Raw genomic sequence first — 13,720 nt, 5'->3', positions numbered from 1 at the left:
GACGATGGGAAAGGGAGCTCATACCACCTTCCTCCGTGGATGCGGTCGTCGTCGGCGGCATCATCGAACGGAACCTTTCGGCGAGCATGTATGGGTGTTACAGTTTTCCATTTGAGTGGTTGATCGGTTGATCGCAATCTCAAGCTAGTCGGTCGGATGCATTGGAGTCGATGGGCGGCGGGTGGCGATCTTTGGGCGGGCGGTTTGTTCTTGAGTATGGGGGCGGCGGCGACGACTGCGGAAAGATGCCCGGTGGTATAAAACCATGTCCCTTGGCATTGTTTCGGCACAGTTTGCAAACAGTCCTGGGTACGGAACAACCGTTCGAGGAGGTTTCAAGGCACTCAATAGTGAGAGAGATAACAGCAAGTGCTTTTTTTTGTGACCATCGAAAAGCAACAAGAAGATTTTAGCAAAAATGAAAGTTCTCGTAAGTAATCTCTTATGTGACATTTTTTGTGAATGGTGAAGAAATTATTATTGGAAGAGACAAAGCATTTATTAGTGTTGTTTGGGTTGATATAATGCAAGTTATCTGTTAAAGGTGAAATAAGAAAAAATCCTACTTATCGTGATCAGTTGTGTCGGTATCAATGGAATCAAAAACTTTAGAGATGAAATGAAACGACAAGCTGAATAATTCCCATGGGAAATGTGGTGTTTTAATTGAAAAATAAATTTTCAATGTGCATCTATGATTTTAAAAGAGAACTATTAAGCTTTTTGAGTAGAACTTCTTCAATTGTCATAAGACTAGTTAAGTATCATTCTATTTCACTCCACCACGTTGTAATCGTTACAGATACGACTTCACAGTCGAGGCAAGTACGGACACTAAAGGTGGCCTTACAGTTGAGGTCGAAATGCTTATTTGTGAAGATTACATCGTGATGGAATCAAATGGAATAGTACTAAACTCGTCTTATGACAGTTGTCTGATTTTAAAGTAGACGGAGAAACCATTGATTGGTTTTAAATATTTTCAGGCTTAAACCATTGTGTTCCAAGGTTTGGATTCCCCGAGTTATTATCTTGAACATTTGATTGTCGATGAAGAAGTAACAGGGGTTCTTCATCGTCTTTACGCAGTCCCATGACGAGTTCGTGTGACTTTCCCAGAAGCCATCATGGGGCTTCCCACTTTAGATTTTGCTGTTTCTTGTTATTGCAAAAGTTCTTTCAAAAACTACGTTGAACTTCTACAGAATCCCCATCTATTTTACAACATGGAGCTAACATATATTCATTGATTTGAAAAGAAAAAAGAAATGTGGAGAACCACATACAATTGAAATCGTTGGAAGATTTCCTTGATAGGCTCAATACATCTCCAAAAAAACTAGAAAAAATAACTTCCTGAAAGATTCATTCAGAATCATAAGCCATTTGAAAATTGTCTATTTATAAGTAACTGTTCCTGACTTGGAAACATATGAAGCAGAACTGCTTCCCCAAAGAGGAGCTCTAGGACAGTGTTTTCCAACCAGTGTGGCCCGCGACTCCCTGGAGGGCTGCGAGACCGTACCAAGGGGGCCGTGGAACTTTTACAAAGAATGCACACTTTTTGTGGCTTAACTATCGTAATAGTGATTGTGTATTTATAAATATCAATTTATTAGTTTTACTCAAAATCAGGAGATTTGAGTGAGGAATTTTTTCTGTAGTGATTTGAAATCATAGCTACAATATATTCATTTTTTAAATCTGGTGGCTTGTGGTAGGAAAAAGTTGGGTGAGTTTGTACTGATCCTAGCAGCACACAAGTTTCACATATGTTACTGTAACTGATGTGTAACCAGATTCAGTCACAATCAAGTTGCTGTAGACTTTTCTAGTCTGACTTGTGCTGCTCGAGCAATGCACCATCAATGCTTGGGATGAAATCAGGATTTCAGAGACAAATAAAAGAAACGGACGTAATTGATTGAAGATCCTCTGTACGTGAGGATCGTTAGCTTTACGAATTGTGTAAAATCGTGAACTTTTTTTTAATAATGGATCGACTGTTCGTTATAATTATACATGTTAGCCTTTTCTGGCCCAAATTTTTCTAAGCGATATTACGCAGTAAGGGGTCTCCAGTAGCCTTGCGAGCAAAGGAATAGGATTGCCAATCCGGAGATGGCGAGTTCGATTCTCGGTTCGGTCTAGGATGTTTTCGGGTTGGAAACTTTCTCGACACCCCGGGCATAAAGTATACATTGTATTTGCCACCAAGATACATACTCATGCAATGGGCGGGCAAAGAAAAACTTTCAATTAATAACTGGAAGAAATGGAAATGCTAATAGAATACTAAGTTGAAAAGCAGGCCAAGATCCAGTTGGAATGAAGCGCCATTGAAGAAGAAGAAGATTACGCAGTAAATTTGATATGTTCCATTTGTTTTCGTGATTTAGAGAACTGACAAAAAAAGTCGAAAAATATTTTTTCGGAATTTTCGAGATCATTGAGATCAAACTGTCATTGAGTCCGGAACTTGCGATCTACAGTTACAATGCGAGTTTTTCCGTCACTCTAAGCTTGGATATATATTCAACCATGTCCATAACATAATCCTAAAGAGCAAAAGACATGGTCAGAAGGTTTTGGGATATCCTGGGTCATCCAAACTACCCTTGAAGTCAGAACTTACGATCTACAACCATCAGTCTAACTTTTTTCGTCGCTCCAAGCTTGGATATGTATTCAACTATGTCCATAACATATTCCAGAAGATCTTCTGGTCAAGGTAAGATGATTTTGGGACATCCTGGGTTATCCAAACCGTCCTTGAGTTCAGAACTTGCGATCTACAGCCCCCACTTTGGCTTTTTTCGTCGCTTCAAGCTTGGATATGTATTCAACCATATTCATAACATATTCATGAAGATCAGGAGACATGGTTAGATGGTTTTGGGATATCCTGGGTCATCCAAACTGTCCTTGAGTTCCGAACTTGCGATCTACAGGCACAGCAGTACATTTTCCAGCCGACCGTAAGCATTAAAAAAATCCGTGCGTACGACTATAACGCTGTCACAGTGCAAACATGCTTTATACTAATGATTTAAGTGTGTGGCTTTTAGAGCCTCGTTTGAATAGCTTTACATTGCCGAAAAGGCAAAATATAGTGCTAATGGTTACTTTGGATTTTCGTCACTCAAAGCTCCAATATATCGGCACCAACATTTCAAATTTTCTCAAAGTTACTATATGTATGTGATTAACTATTCTACGATATCCGCTGACCTCCCGGGAAGTGTAATGGATGTAATGGAATTCATATGGAGGCTTGTGGAGGAGGTGTATTGAATATAATTGTACGAATATTGAAGTTTTGAGTACCGAGAGCAGCTGTAGATCTCAAGTCCCGAACTCAATGACATTTTGGATTGCCCAGAATATGTCATAATTATCTTACTATATCCGTTGACCTCCCGGGAGGTGGATATGATTGAATGCATATTGAAGCTTTCAGTACTGAAAAGCGATTTTCTTGCAGCTGTAGATTTCAAGTCCTGAACACAAGGTATGTTTGGATTTCTCTATTCTCTTTTGTAACTTCACCGTGTTCACGATGTTCTAGGTTGTCGCCCATGCCTGATATTTTTCTCTGATAGGGAAGTTAATTTTAGGCAATTTTGCTGAAGAAAGTGTTCATTTTCATCCATCGGGTGATTTTATACATCCATTTTACTGTTAGGGTACCGTCGTGCGGGGCTGCTTTTTACACTTTTTTTTGGAATCGTTGAGAGACTGTAGCAGCAGTAATTTTTATATATGTCTAATATGGATATGTAAGATATACAACTTATCTTAATTTCGACTTAAATGTGAGGAAAGATTGTCTCCGATCAGCCCAAAAGTGCCATTCAAATGCCTCGTTGCTGGCAGGAAAAGCGACTCGAACCAATCTTCAAAAATCTCCTCGTCGAACCAGCCAGAAGCACTTCGGTTGTAACGCGTTCCTTTAGGCCCACAGATGCTCTGCCTTAAACACCACGTATGCTGGCGGCAGCTCTCCGTTCGCACTGCCGCAAAACATCACAGATGTGGCCGACTTACTGAAATTCCTCACGTTTTCAGAATATTTCAAACCACACTCCGTCGAGTGAAACCTTCAAGTTTTCCATATATTCCTTGATTGTTTCGAGTGCTCGACTCAACTTGATGTTTTGCGCAAACCATTTACTTAACTCCTGACGGTGACGAAGGAATCGAATCACCCAGTCTCGAGACGGTTTGTTGTCAACGAAAACTGGGACGTTTCGACCCTGCTTCTTCAAATAGATCCGAGCTATTTCCCGAAGACCCACTCGGATGATCCAAAAAAGATGCTTCTCCCGCTTCTGAAAAAACCTTCGGGTGCGATTCGCGGAGCTTGTTATAGATCGTCTGTCGACTACAATTCAGTTTTCTCGTGGCTTCTGCTTGAGACATTAACCCGGATTTCACATTTCCATCTGGTTCTTTCAGAAATTATCGGCTCTCCGATAGTTTGTCTTATTGAAACCTAAGCAAAAAGTAATCAACATTACCTTGTTATGTGAACACACTGGTGGAATTTCGTATAACGCTCACTATTTACATAAAATAAGAACTTTTAAAGTAAAACCATTACAAATTTCTTCAAAATATGCTTCAATAATAGCTTTTTCATGAATTTATTGGCTTACCGTGATAGACTGGCCCAGGAAACAAAATGTTGTCGAATTCCATGGGGCACCCCCCAGAATTGTGTCTTTTGGTGAGAAAATCTATCTCTCAAAATTTCAGCTCAATCGCTTGTTGCATAAGCTGGCGCATTTGATTTGAAGTTTGTATGGGGATTTCAGTTAAAATATATAGGAAAATAAACCTCCGACACTCATGAGATCTGGAAATTGGTTCTGAATGCTCGATTGAGCTCAGAATTGCAGAAAGGACTGTTGGTATGTAACAGAACAATTCCACAATACATTGTACGATGATTAAATGAATATTTATTTAGCTTTCGTTTGATTTGTTAGGGGCTGTTTTGTATACTTTTGGATTTATTGATCGAATCTAGTCAGCTGAAAACTATATAAAAGTTCATTTAATCATCTGGGGTCGTGGGATCAAACCCCACCGAAGGGCGGTTACCTCCAATACCTTTTCCGAACTAAATCTATCACATGTTGTACATATGCATAATCAAGTTTCAGACATAGTAATTAAGAACATATGTTTTTTCTTGATTTCAGCATGATAAATTCAGTGGGCCGTGGGCCCCTTTGCTAATCGTAAAGGTGGTCGCGGACTTGAAAAGGAACCACTGGATGAAGTTCTGGGAGAGGTTCCAAGGGGACGTCCTTGAAAGATTACAAAAGGAATTCCTTGAGAAATTACGAATTTGAGGGCAAATTCTGGGAAAAAATTACTTTAGGAGAAATGTTAAATTATCCTGGTGGAACTGCAGGAGGAACTCTTGGAAAGGTTTCAAAAAGAATTCCTAGAAGAAATTAAAGTCTAATTTCTGGAGGAACTGCAGCATAAGTTCCCGGAGAGATTCCTAGAGGAATTCCTGAACGGATTCCAGTAAGATTTTTTTTACAGGGACTTTGGGAGATATTTCTGGAGGGATCACGGCAGGAATCCCTAGAAGGATCACGGGAAGAATACGTGGAGGTTTCTAGGTGGAATTACTGGAGGGTTTCTATACAGAATTAATGGAGGGATTCCTGAATATTTATTTTTCATAAGAAATTCTTTGAACGAGTCCAGAAGGAATTCCAGGACGGATTTAAACATTTATTGCTTCCAGTGAGCATTTAGGTCTTTGAAGGATGCATCACACTGGGAGACGAACCAGCATGCAACGTCCATTGGATCTGTCGAACACTTTTTTCTTACGAAATGTTTTGCGACTGAGGTTGAAAGCGGATCCTCAGTCCGCCACACAATGGGATTGAATGCCTCTCGGCACTAACTACACGGCCACGGTTCCTGAAGGAACTCCAGGAAAAAAAATCAGGTGGGTTCCAGGTGGAATTCCGTGAGGAGGTTACCGGGAGGAATTCCTGGAGAGATTCCATAAGAAGTTCATGAAGGGTTTCAGGAAAAACCTCCTGGAGAGTAGTTGAAAAGTGAGTGTTAGAACACCCGTAACGCTGGGTAGACACCTTTGCATGGTGTTATACGATGTAGGATCTACCATGGTAACATTGTCAGCTGCAAGCAAATCCTAACCCAACGAATATATCCAACTCCGTGGTACTTTTGAGTCGCCAACCACGTATTTCGCAAATCATCTTCTGCTTGATCGACTCGTCATGCTTGCACCTCACCTTTTTTGTACCTATCGGATCGCTATCGAGAACCTTTTTCACCTGGCTACTGTAAAACATTCTAGTTACGTGTCGCAGTTTAAACGATGCATGTTTCTCCCAGCAGCTAATGCAACTCGTGGTTCATAAACACCCTCCATGAACCACCTTCCATCCGCACCCCACAATAGATGGTAAGCAAAATTTTCCTCTCAAAAACTCCAAGTGCACGTTGGTCCCCCACAAGCATTGTCCAGATCTCAATTCCGTAGACCACTACCGGCCTAAAGAGCGTTTGGTGGATAGTCCGTTCGGAACGGTGGCGAACTCTACTCGATCGTTCCGTGTCTGAAGTCCAAAATACGTACCATTTCCTGCCACGATACGTTATCAAATTTTTCTCCTGCTATCGTTTTCGGCACCCACACATTTTTTTTCAGATGTTGCACGGTAGTGTATGCGATGAGCATGACTTTCAAGCGATCTATTTTATTCAGCAGTAGAACCAAAAGATATTTTAGTTACCAGATAAAGATTGTCGCTTCGATTCCCTTTGTTCTGCTGTCCGAAACATGAGTGGTTTCGGTCAAATCGTATGTATTTTTCCTTCATTGACATTTAGATCCCCTATCCTAGCCAGCAAAAGATGTTCCGGACAGCGACGACAGCGACAATCTTTATCTGATAACCAAAATATCTTTTGTAGAACCTGACCGATTTTGCTCGGGTTTGTATTTTTTGCATTCGAACTGTCAACTCATTACTGCGCCACACTCTAGTTCGACTTCAGTGCAGGCATGATTGTTTAGCTTTTTTGATAAGTCGTGAAAAAATGGATTTCAAGTGCCTGGGCAATACGCCCCACCTTAACCAAAGACGTTTCATTCGCGAAGTCGAAGCAAAATTCTTCACACAAACAATGACAGTTCTTTATGGGTTTTTACAGTAGAGCAACAGAGAGGAGGAGATGGCGGCCATGTTTCACTCAAACTCTGACAGATAGCAATGGGATTTCTCATAGGAGGGAAGAGCAGAATTTGCTTCGACTTCGCGAATAGCCCTTTATTAGTATTTTATCAATCCCATAATAAAAAGGTTACAAATCCTCATGTGCTTGACATTGAAAAACCAACATAAGTCCATTTAAGCAGGTTTTAATTACATTTCAAAAGTTTCCATATAACTTGGAAGCAACTGCTGCAAGCTCGCCGCGCTTGTGTACAGTTGGAAGGGCATTTTGTCCTGCCTACACGTTTTGACGTTTTGGCGTTTTGACCAGTGAAACATATTTTTGAAAAGCGTCACATTTTTGAAGATGGATGCAATTTTGTATCATATTAACCACTGAGAAAAGTTATTTTGTTGCCCAACTTAGTGTTCCAGTGCAAGTTTTGCGGACAGTATGCTAGCGTCGCTCCAGAATGTTGAGCAAACAAGCATCAGAAATTACATCAAAACTGTAACTTTTTGTATTTTGCTATTATTTTCATAATGTAATACAAAAATACTTCCACATTTACATAGCATGATGGTTTTACAAATATTAAAAGGTACCAACCGATGTTAGTTATAGTTTTCAAGAAACCAAAGGGGGGCGCGACCAGGTGGGGCGCATTATACCGTCTTACCGTACCAGTCTTTTCTCTGATCCGGAGTTAACCCTCCATAATGCAGCGGTTGCGGTTTTTTCAATGGCGGATCGAATATATTTCCAGTCATCTTCAAGAGAGGCTGTGCCTAGCTACTCTTCCGTTGGGAGTGCCATATCCAGCTGCTGCACGTTATCTTCGGCTAGTCCACCGTCTTGTAGCCGCCCAATATTGAACCGTGAATTTTTCACGGTGGGAATAATATCAACAATAACAGAGTATCCATTAATGGGTAAAGTCATCTAACCGTGTTGGGTAACTTCCGTGTGGACTTGTGGTTATACGGGAAACAAAGTGCTTCGGCCTACCGTTCCGCAGGAGGCTCCAAGGTTAATGCATCGTTGATGCAGCCGATGACGATTTTGACGTCCCGCAACCCGATCAATAATGCATAACAAAATTAAAACAAGGGGAGTTATTTATTTCAGAAAAATATTGTAACAAAATGTGTTATAAATTTTGCTGGTTAGTTGTTAAAATAACAAAAATTATATCAAAAATATCTCTAGCCGCAACACAATTGAAACATAGGTTGATACCTTCATATCAACATTATAACAAACGTCGATATAATTTTTCTGTACAAAAATCTACTTTCAAGGTAATTGCCTTACCTCCGATTTTCTTTCCAATACCTACAAAAAATGTAGGCAATTATTTTGTGAAAATATTCATAACTAATGTTGTTATAATTTTGATATGAAATAAAACAGGCCGAAGACACATTTTTATCGAATTATCTAATTATAACACACGTTGTTTAAAATAACAACAATTGATAGAATTGAGCTATAATTTTGTTATGCATTCCTGATCGGGAATAGGTATTTTTCGTATGCCGCAAACGCATTATTCTCGTTATCGAGTCGCCCTTCGTGTAAGCAGTGCATGTTGATGATGCTATAGTTGAGGAGTCTGCGAAGCGGCCATGTTTCTGATGGCAGCATCAAAATCATCGGTTCATATAATACGAAGGCGTAATCATAGTCGTTGAAACCTGCCATTCTCGGTCAAGTTCGGCCAAATGACATTTTTGGACAGATGGTCCTTTGTGCAAATTGATAATTTTGGCTAAACGACTTTTTCTGTCAAATGACCTGTTTGGCCAATTTACATTGTCAAATGACCATTTCGGCCAAACGGCTTTTCCGGCCAAATGCCAAGTTCAGTCGTATATCACTTCCGACCGAATGACATTTTCGGATTAATCGTTTTCGGCTTAATAAACTTTTCGGCCAAATAAAATTTAGCTTGACCAAGGTGAATACAAGCAGGTGTAGCAGTATGCCAATTTCATGATTCAGCCATCTTGGATTTTTATATCTGGCAGCCACCGAGTTTGTTTATGTTTTGCACTGAAAATGAATATTTCACCCCGCGCTAGTCTCTCCCATCTATTGTCGAAGTGATTGAACCCTGATATAAGAACCCTGAGCTTGACGACTTTCGACCTAACGTGTCATTCTCACGCAGTCACTCATGTGTCTAAAAGATCCTAGGTCCTGCCAGATTCTAGTCCAGCCGTTGCTTACAGATTTCGTCTTTGCTCTTATTTAATATTTGGCCGACCCACCTCTATTTACGATATCGATTTTTTTTTTGTTGATGTCGGTATTTTGATGGCTTTATTGATGGAGCTCTGCGTTCGAGATCCAGTTGTGAGGCCACCAGCCTCAACTCTGCTGATACACACCAAGTCACAGTAGCGTATAAAAACACAGATTTCACGTTAGATATTCACGTCTGATGGATCCCCATATGTTTCGTAAACTCGCAAAAGCAGCCCTGTCCTTTTTGATCCGGGTCTCCTATGTCGATTTTGGTTTCGCCGCCCAACGCATAGTGGCTGTCAAGGTATTGAAAGTTTCCGACCACTCTGCTAGCTACCGTACCGTAAAGTAAGAGGGTTATCCGTGTTGATATCCAACAATTTGCTTACTCTACAAATCAGAGCGCCGTACCGTTGCGCTAGTTGAACAATATCACCAACCACATCTAAGTCATTTAGGTGCTCCATAATAAAAGGTTGCCAGAGCTTTCGACACGGATTGATACACGTTCAATCGCACCCACCACAATCTCGTTGATTACGATGAGGAACAGCAGCGGAGATAAACTAAATCCTTGCATCACTCTAGCGACTACCCGGTTGGGGTCAGACAAAGCTCCATTATGCAGGACTCTGCACGTAAAAGCTTCGTTCTGCGCTTCGATGAGGCTGACGATTTTGTCCGGAACTCTCTTGCGTCAAAGGGTGCCCCATATGTCCTCGTGGTTCAGCCGATCAAAAACTTTTTCGTAGTCAATGAATACCGAATAGAGGGACGCGACCTGCAGCAGGATGATACAGAGTGTGACAATATGGATAACTTTGCACAGAATTTTGAGAGCAATGCACATTAACATGATGTTCCGCCAGTTGTTGCACACATTCCGATCCTTTTTTTTAGACCTTCACGCTGTAACCGTTGATAGCTTTAGCTCGAGGTTTATTAATAACCGGTGGCTTAAGCGCCACTTCCGGGATCCGGAAGACCACTGATCGAGTTGTTTTTCCCGACTAATTCTCGACTTCTCTCCTCTGGGCTCACTCGAGCGGTCGCTGACTGAAACTTAAAATAATGCTTTGCACTAAGTGCTTTTCCAACTTGGCCACCTCCCAAGTTACTTTATTCGAACTCTCAAACTCTTCCAACCCGCTAACAAATCTTGGCAGAAATTATGCGAAATAATGATCAAAGTCGCCAACGGAATGGAGCGGGAAAGCGAACGGAATGATCTCTCAGCGATTACTCCAACTAAAAAACTTAAACGGAACTACTCGATCTTCTTACCCAAAAATTCGTGGGATTTATTTGTTTCGGGTTAAACACATATTTGGGGTTGGTACGGAAATGGAAACGTTTCTAGATCATGGCCATGTCTACACACTAGTCACATACCTGCATAGGTTTTCTTCGTCGTCGATGGCGATGGCGGCGGTGTCGAACCTGTTTGTGGCGATGACGGCGAAGCTGTCCTTGACGATGTCGGCGACAGAAGAATCGCCTAGCTGCAGGATGACGCGCAGCTGGTGAGCCCGTGCTAGTATGGCCGAACTAAAGTTGCGAAATGGGTGGCGGCAGGACGGAAGGCCTCCGATTTCCTGTAGAGAGCTGCGTCGATGGATGTCACGCTTCCAGGGTTGATTTTCCCCCTTCGGACAAGGGCCAACGTAGCTCCGCACGGCTTCGCTTTTTACGGCTATGACCGCCCGTAATGAAATGAACCCTCGCATTCGGTTTCAATCCGCCACTGTGGTCCGCAATTGGCGATGTATTCCACGCGCCGAGCTCTCTGGACGGTTCGTATGGTATAAAAACGGTTTGGACCACCGTTGATTAATTGGTGATCTATTGGTTCACTTTTCGCTCCACTTTTCTACGAAACTTCACCACACTCCGTTTCACTACCCCGAAAGGCGGGCCTTGGCGAGCACGGACTCCACAAAAAACTCCTCCAAGCGATAAAACGGCGAAAGTACCGCAAACCATTTTCGTCGACTCCGGGTCGACTCCGAAAATTCCAGCCCATACCGAAAAAGCGCCACGCGCTGGAAGTCCAGCGCGAAATATTAATTAACATTTAACAGATAACGAGTAGTTCTACAGAAATGTACCTATTTTTGGTACACTATACTTTTAAAATAGAACTTTGCGAGAGTCGGCTCCACCGACAATCGAATCAAATCTAAAGAACGAACGAAAAAACTAATTGCCACGTACAAAATCACTCGCAAAACTTCTATATGCCAGCCGTTATGGAAACGAAATGAACGAGTTTAAGTTTTGTTCTTGAACAAAAAACCTTCTGCAACAATTAACCCATTATTTAGCAATTGCGCCAATTTAAGTTTCAAATGGCGACATAGAGTTCGCGCCTTCGGAGACATTGAGCTAACTTTACTACATTGAACATTGTAAAGTTTCGTTGCCATATTGAGTATGGCTGTCGTCATAGTACTCAATCATCACAACATTTAGTCGAGACACAAACCATGTCGACGACTTGCTTTCTCGTTGACACGTACCGAATTTAATTTTGAATTAAAACATGACAAGAAAAAAAACGTTACAACGCACATCCAGTCAGCTGGAAAAGTCGCGGTGTCTCTGATATTACAGAATAGTTTATGCAAAAGTTGCGAAGATAGATCTCTACTGCTGATATGCGGTCGATTCCGGGCCGGGAGGCTTGTTGGAATTCATTCTCCGCGGATGGATGCTTTAATCTCTTGCAATGGCGGGGTTTCGGAGTTGGCGCTGGTAACGCGTCCTTGACGTCTCATGACGAGATATTGTCGGTGTAGCACCAACTTAGAATTCGGAAGTCAGGACTTCCAAACCGAACTTTCTTCCGAAGTTTTATATGTCAAACTAATTGATGCGTTGTTTAGCGCATCTTTAGGCGAATCCAGCGCACTACTTCCGAAGTTGGGAAAGTTGCCTGTATCTGGAGAAAAATCCAACTTCGGTATAAAAAGCGTTCTAACTTTGTTCCGGATAGACAATATTGATGGTTGATCAGGCGTCGCAACTCAAAAAAGTTGCAAGAAGTGCTCGACCTCACGTTTTAGCTGATCGGGAGTATGGTAGAGGAAGCAAATATCGTCAGTTGTTGCGGCTTTCTCTCCTTCGCATGCCAGGGAGTTCACTCACGCTTGCTTGTCCCGTCTTCAGTAGCGTCAGTAAGGTCACTCCTGACAGAATCCAAGTTTCAAAGTGCTCGCGTTTCCGTTGTACACCATTCGATACGGAATCAACGCACAACTGTCATTTTTATTTTTTCACGCATGCACGCAGCAAAGCTGAATCAACAAAAATGACAGTTGTCCGCCGCCTCCGTATCGAGTGGTGTGCCCCCAAAAACGCGAGCACTTTGAAACTTGGATTCTGTCAGGAGTGACCTTAACCTCCTTTTCTTTTATTTCCTTACCTAATACCGTTGAGGAGGCTCGAATTTGACTGTTCTATCTTTTTTCTGCTCTATTGTGGCCTTTGCTACTCTATGCTCCTCAATTTTCCTTTTAGGTTGCATCTGTAAACCTTTATTTCATCATATCCAACAAATTCAATACCGAATCAAATGATTTTGGTTGCCAAAACTCTTGCTCATCAAACTTGCGTGCTTACGTTTACTATCTTGATATTTTTTCTTTCAAGCCACAACTAATTCCTCTAGTCGTTTTGTGCTTCTCCTTTTTCGTTCAACATCTAGTCAAGGTGAATATATCGCTAGTCAAGTTGAAAACCGAAATGGGGGACTATCGAAGTTGGATTTTTCTCGCAATCCGTACGTTAAACCTATCTTCGCTAGTAGTGCGCTAGTCTAATTAGGCTCTAATTAGACTAGCGTACCACTAGTGAAGTTAAGTTTAACGTACGGATTGCGGGAAAAATCCAACTTCGCTAGTCCCCTGTTCTGGTTCTCAACTTAATTGAGTATACATATATCGGCAATTGGGTATAAAAATGTCAATAATTCAAAACAATGTAGAAAGCTGTTCAATTTATTTCTCCAGTCTATTTATATTTTCCAGGTTGTTCTATGGAGGCCTTCTTGTTGGCTGTTCACTGCCACCTTCCCAACGAACGATCTTGTCACAGTTGGATCTACTTGTTGGCGTGTGTTGAATAACCGTTTGAGCTCCCCTACCCGCGCTACTTGATTCGAACCAAAATATTTTAAAAGTTTACCGCCCTCTTATGGGAATGGAAACACTATGGCACTCTTTAGAGCTCTATTCACGACCTTTCACGACGG

The 13,720-nt window shown here is 41.6% G+C and overlaps 1 protein-coding gene and 1 pseudogene across 1 annotated transcript in view; one reads left to right on the top strand and one right to left on the bottom strand.

The window, feature by feature from the left end:
- The first annotated feature begins 270 nt into the window (after positions 1 to 270).
- LOC134207423 (uncharacterized) overlaps positions 271 to 13,720 on the top strand; it is a 40,945-nt gene continuing 27,495 nt past the window's right edge. Inside the window, exon 1 of the mRNA XM_062683149.1 lies at positions 271 to 430. Within this exon, the coding sequence (XP_062539133.1) occupies positions 419 to 430 (12 nt within the window). The 5' untranslated portion in view covers positions 271 to 418. The remainder of the gene's footprint in view (positions 431 to 13,720) is intronic.
- LOC134219122 (uncharacterized) lies at positions 3,353 to 6,350 on the bottom strand (annotated as a pseudogene).

The sequence above is a fragment of the Armigeres subalbatus genome, chromosome 1, assembly GCF_024139115.2.
Source record: "Armigeres subalbatus isolate Guangzhou_Male chromosome 1, GZ_Asu_2, whole genome shotgun sequence".
NCBI classification, from domain to species: domain Eukaryota; kingdom Metazoa; phylum Arthropoda; class Insecta; order Diptera; family Culicidae; genus Armigeres; species Armigeres subalbatus.
The sequence above is the reverse complement of the archived record's forward strand: the minus strand, read 5'-3'. Positions and strand labels throughout refer to the sequence as shown.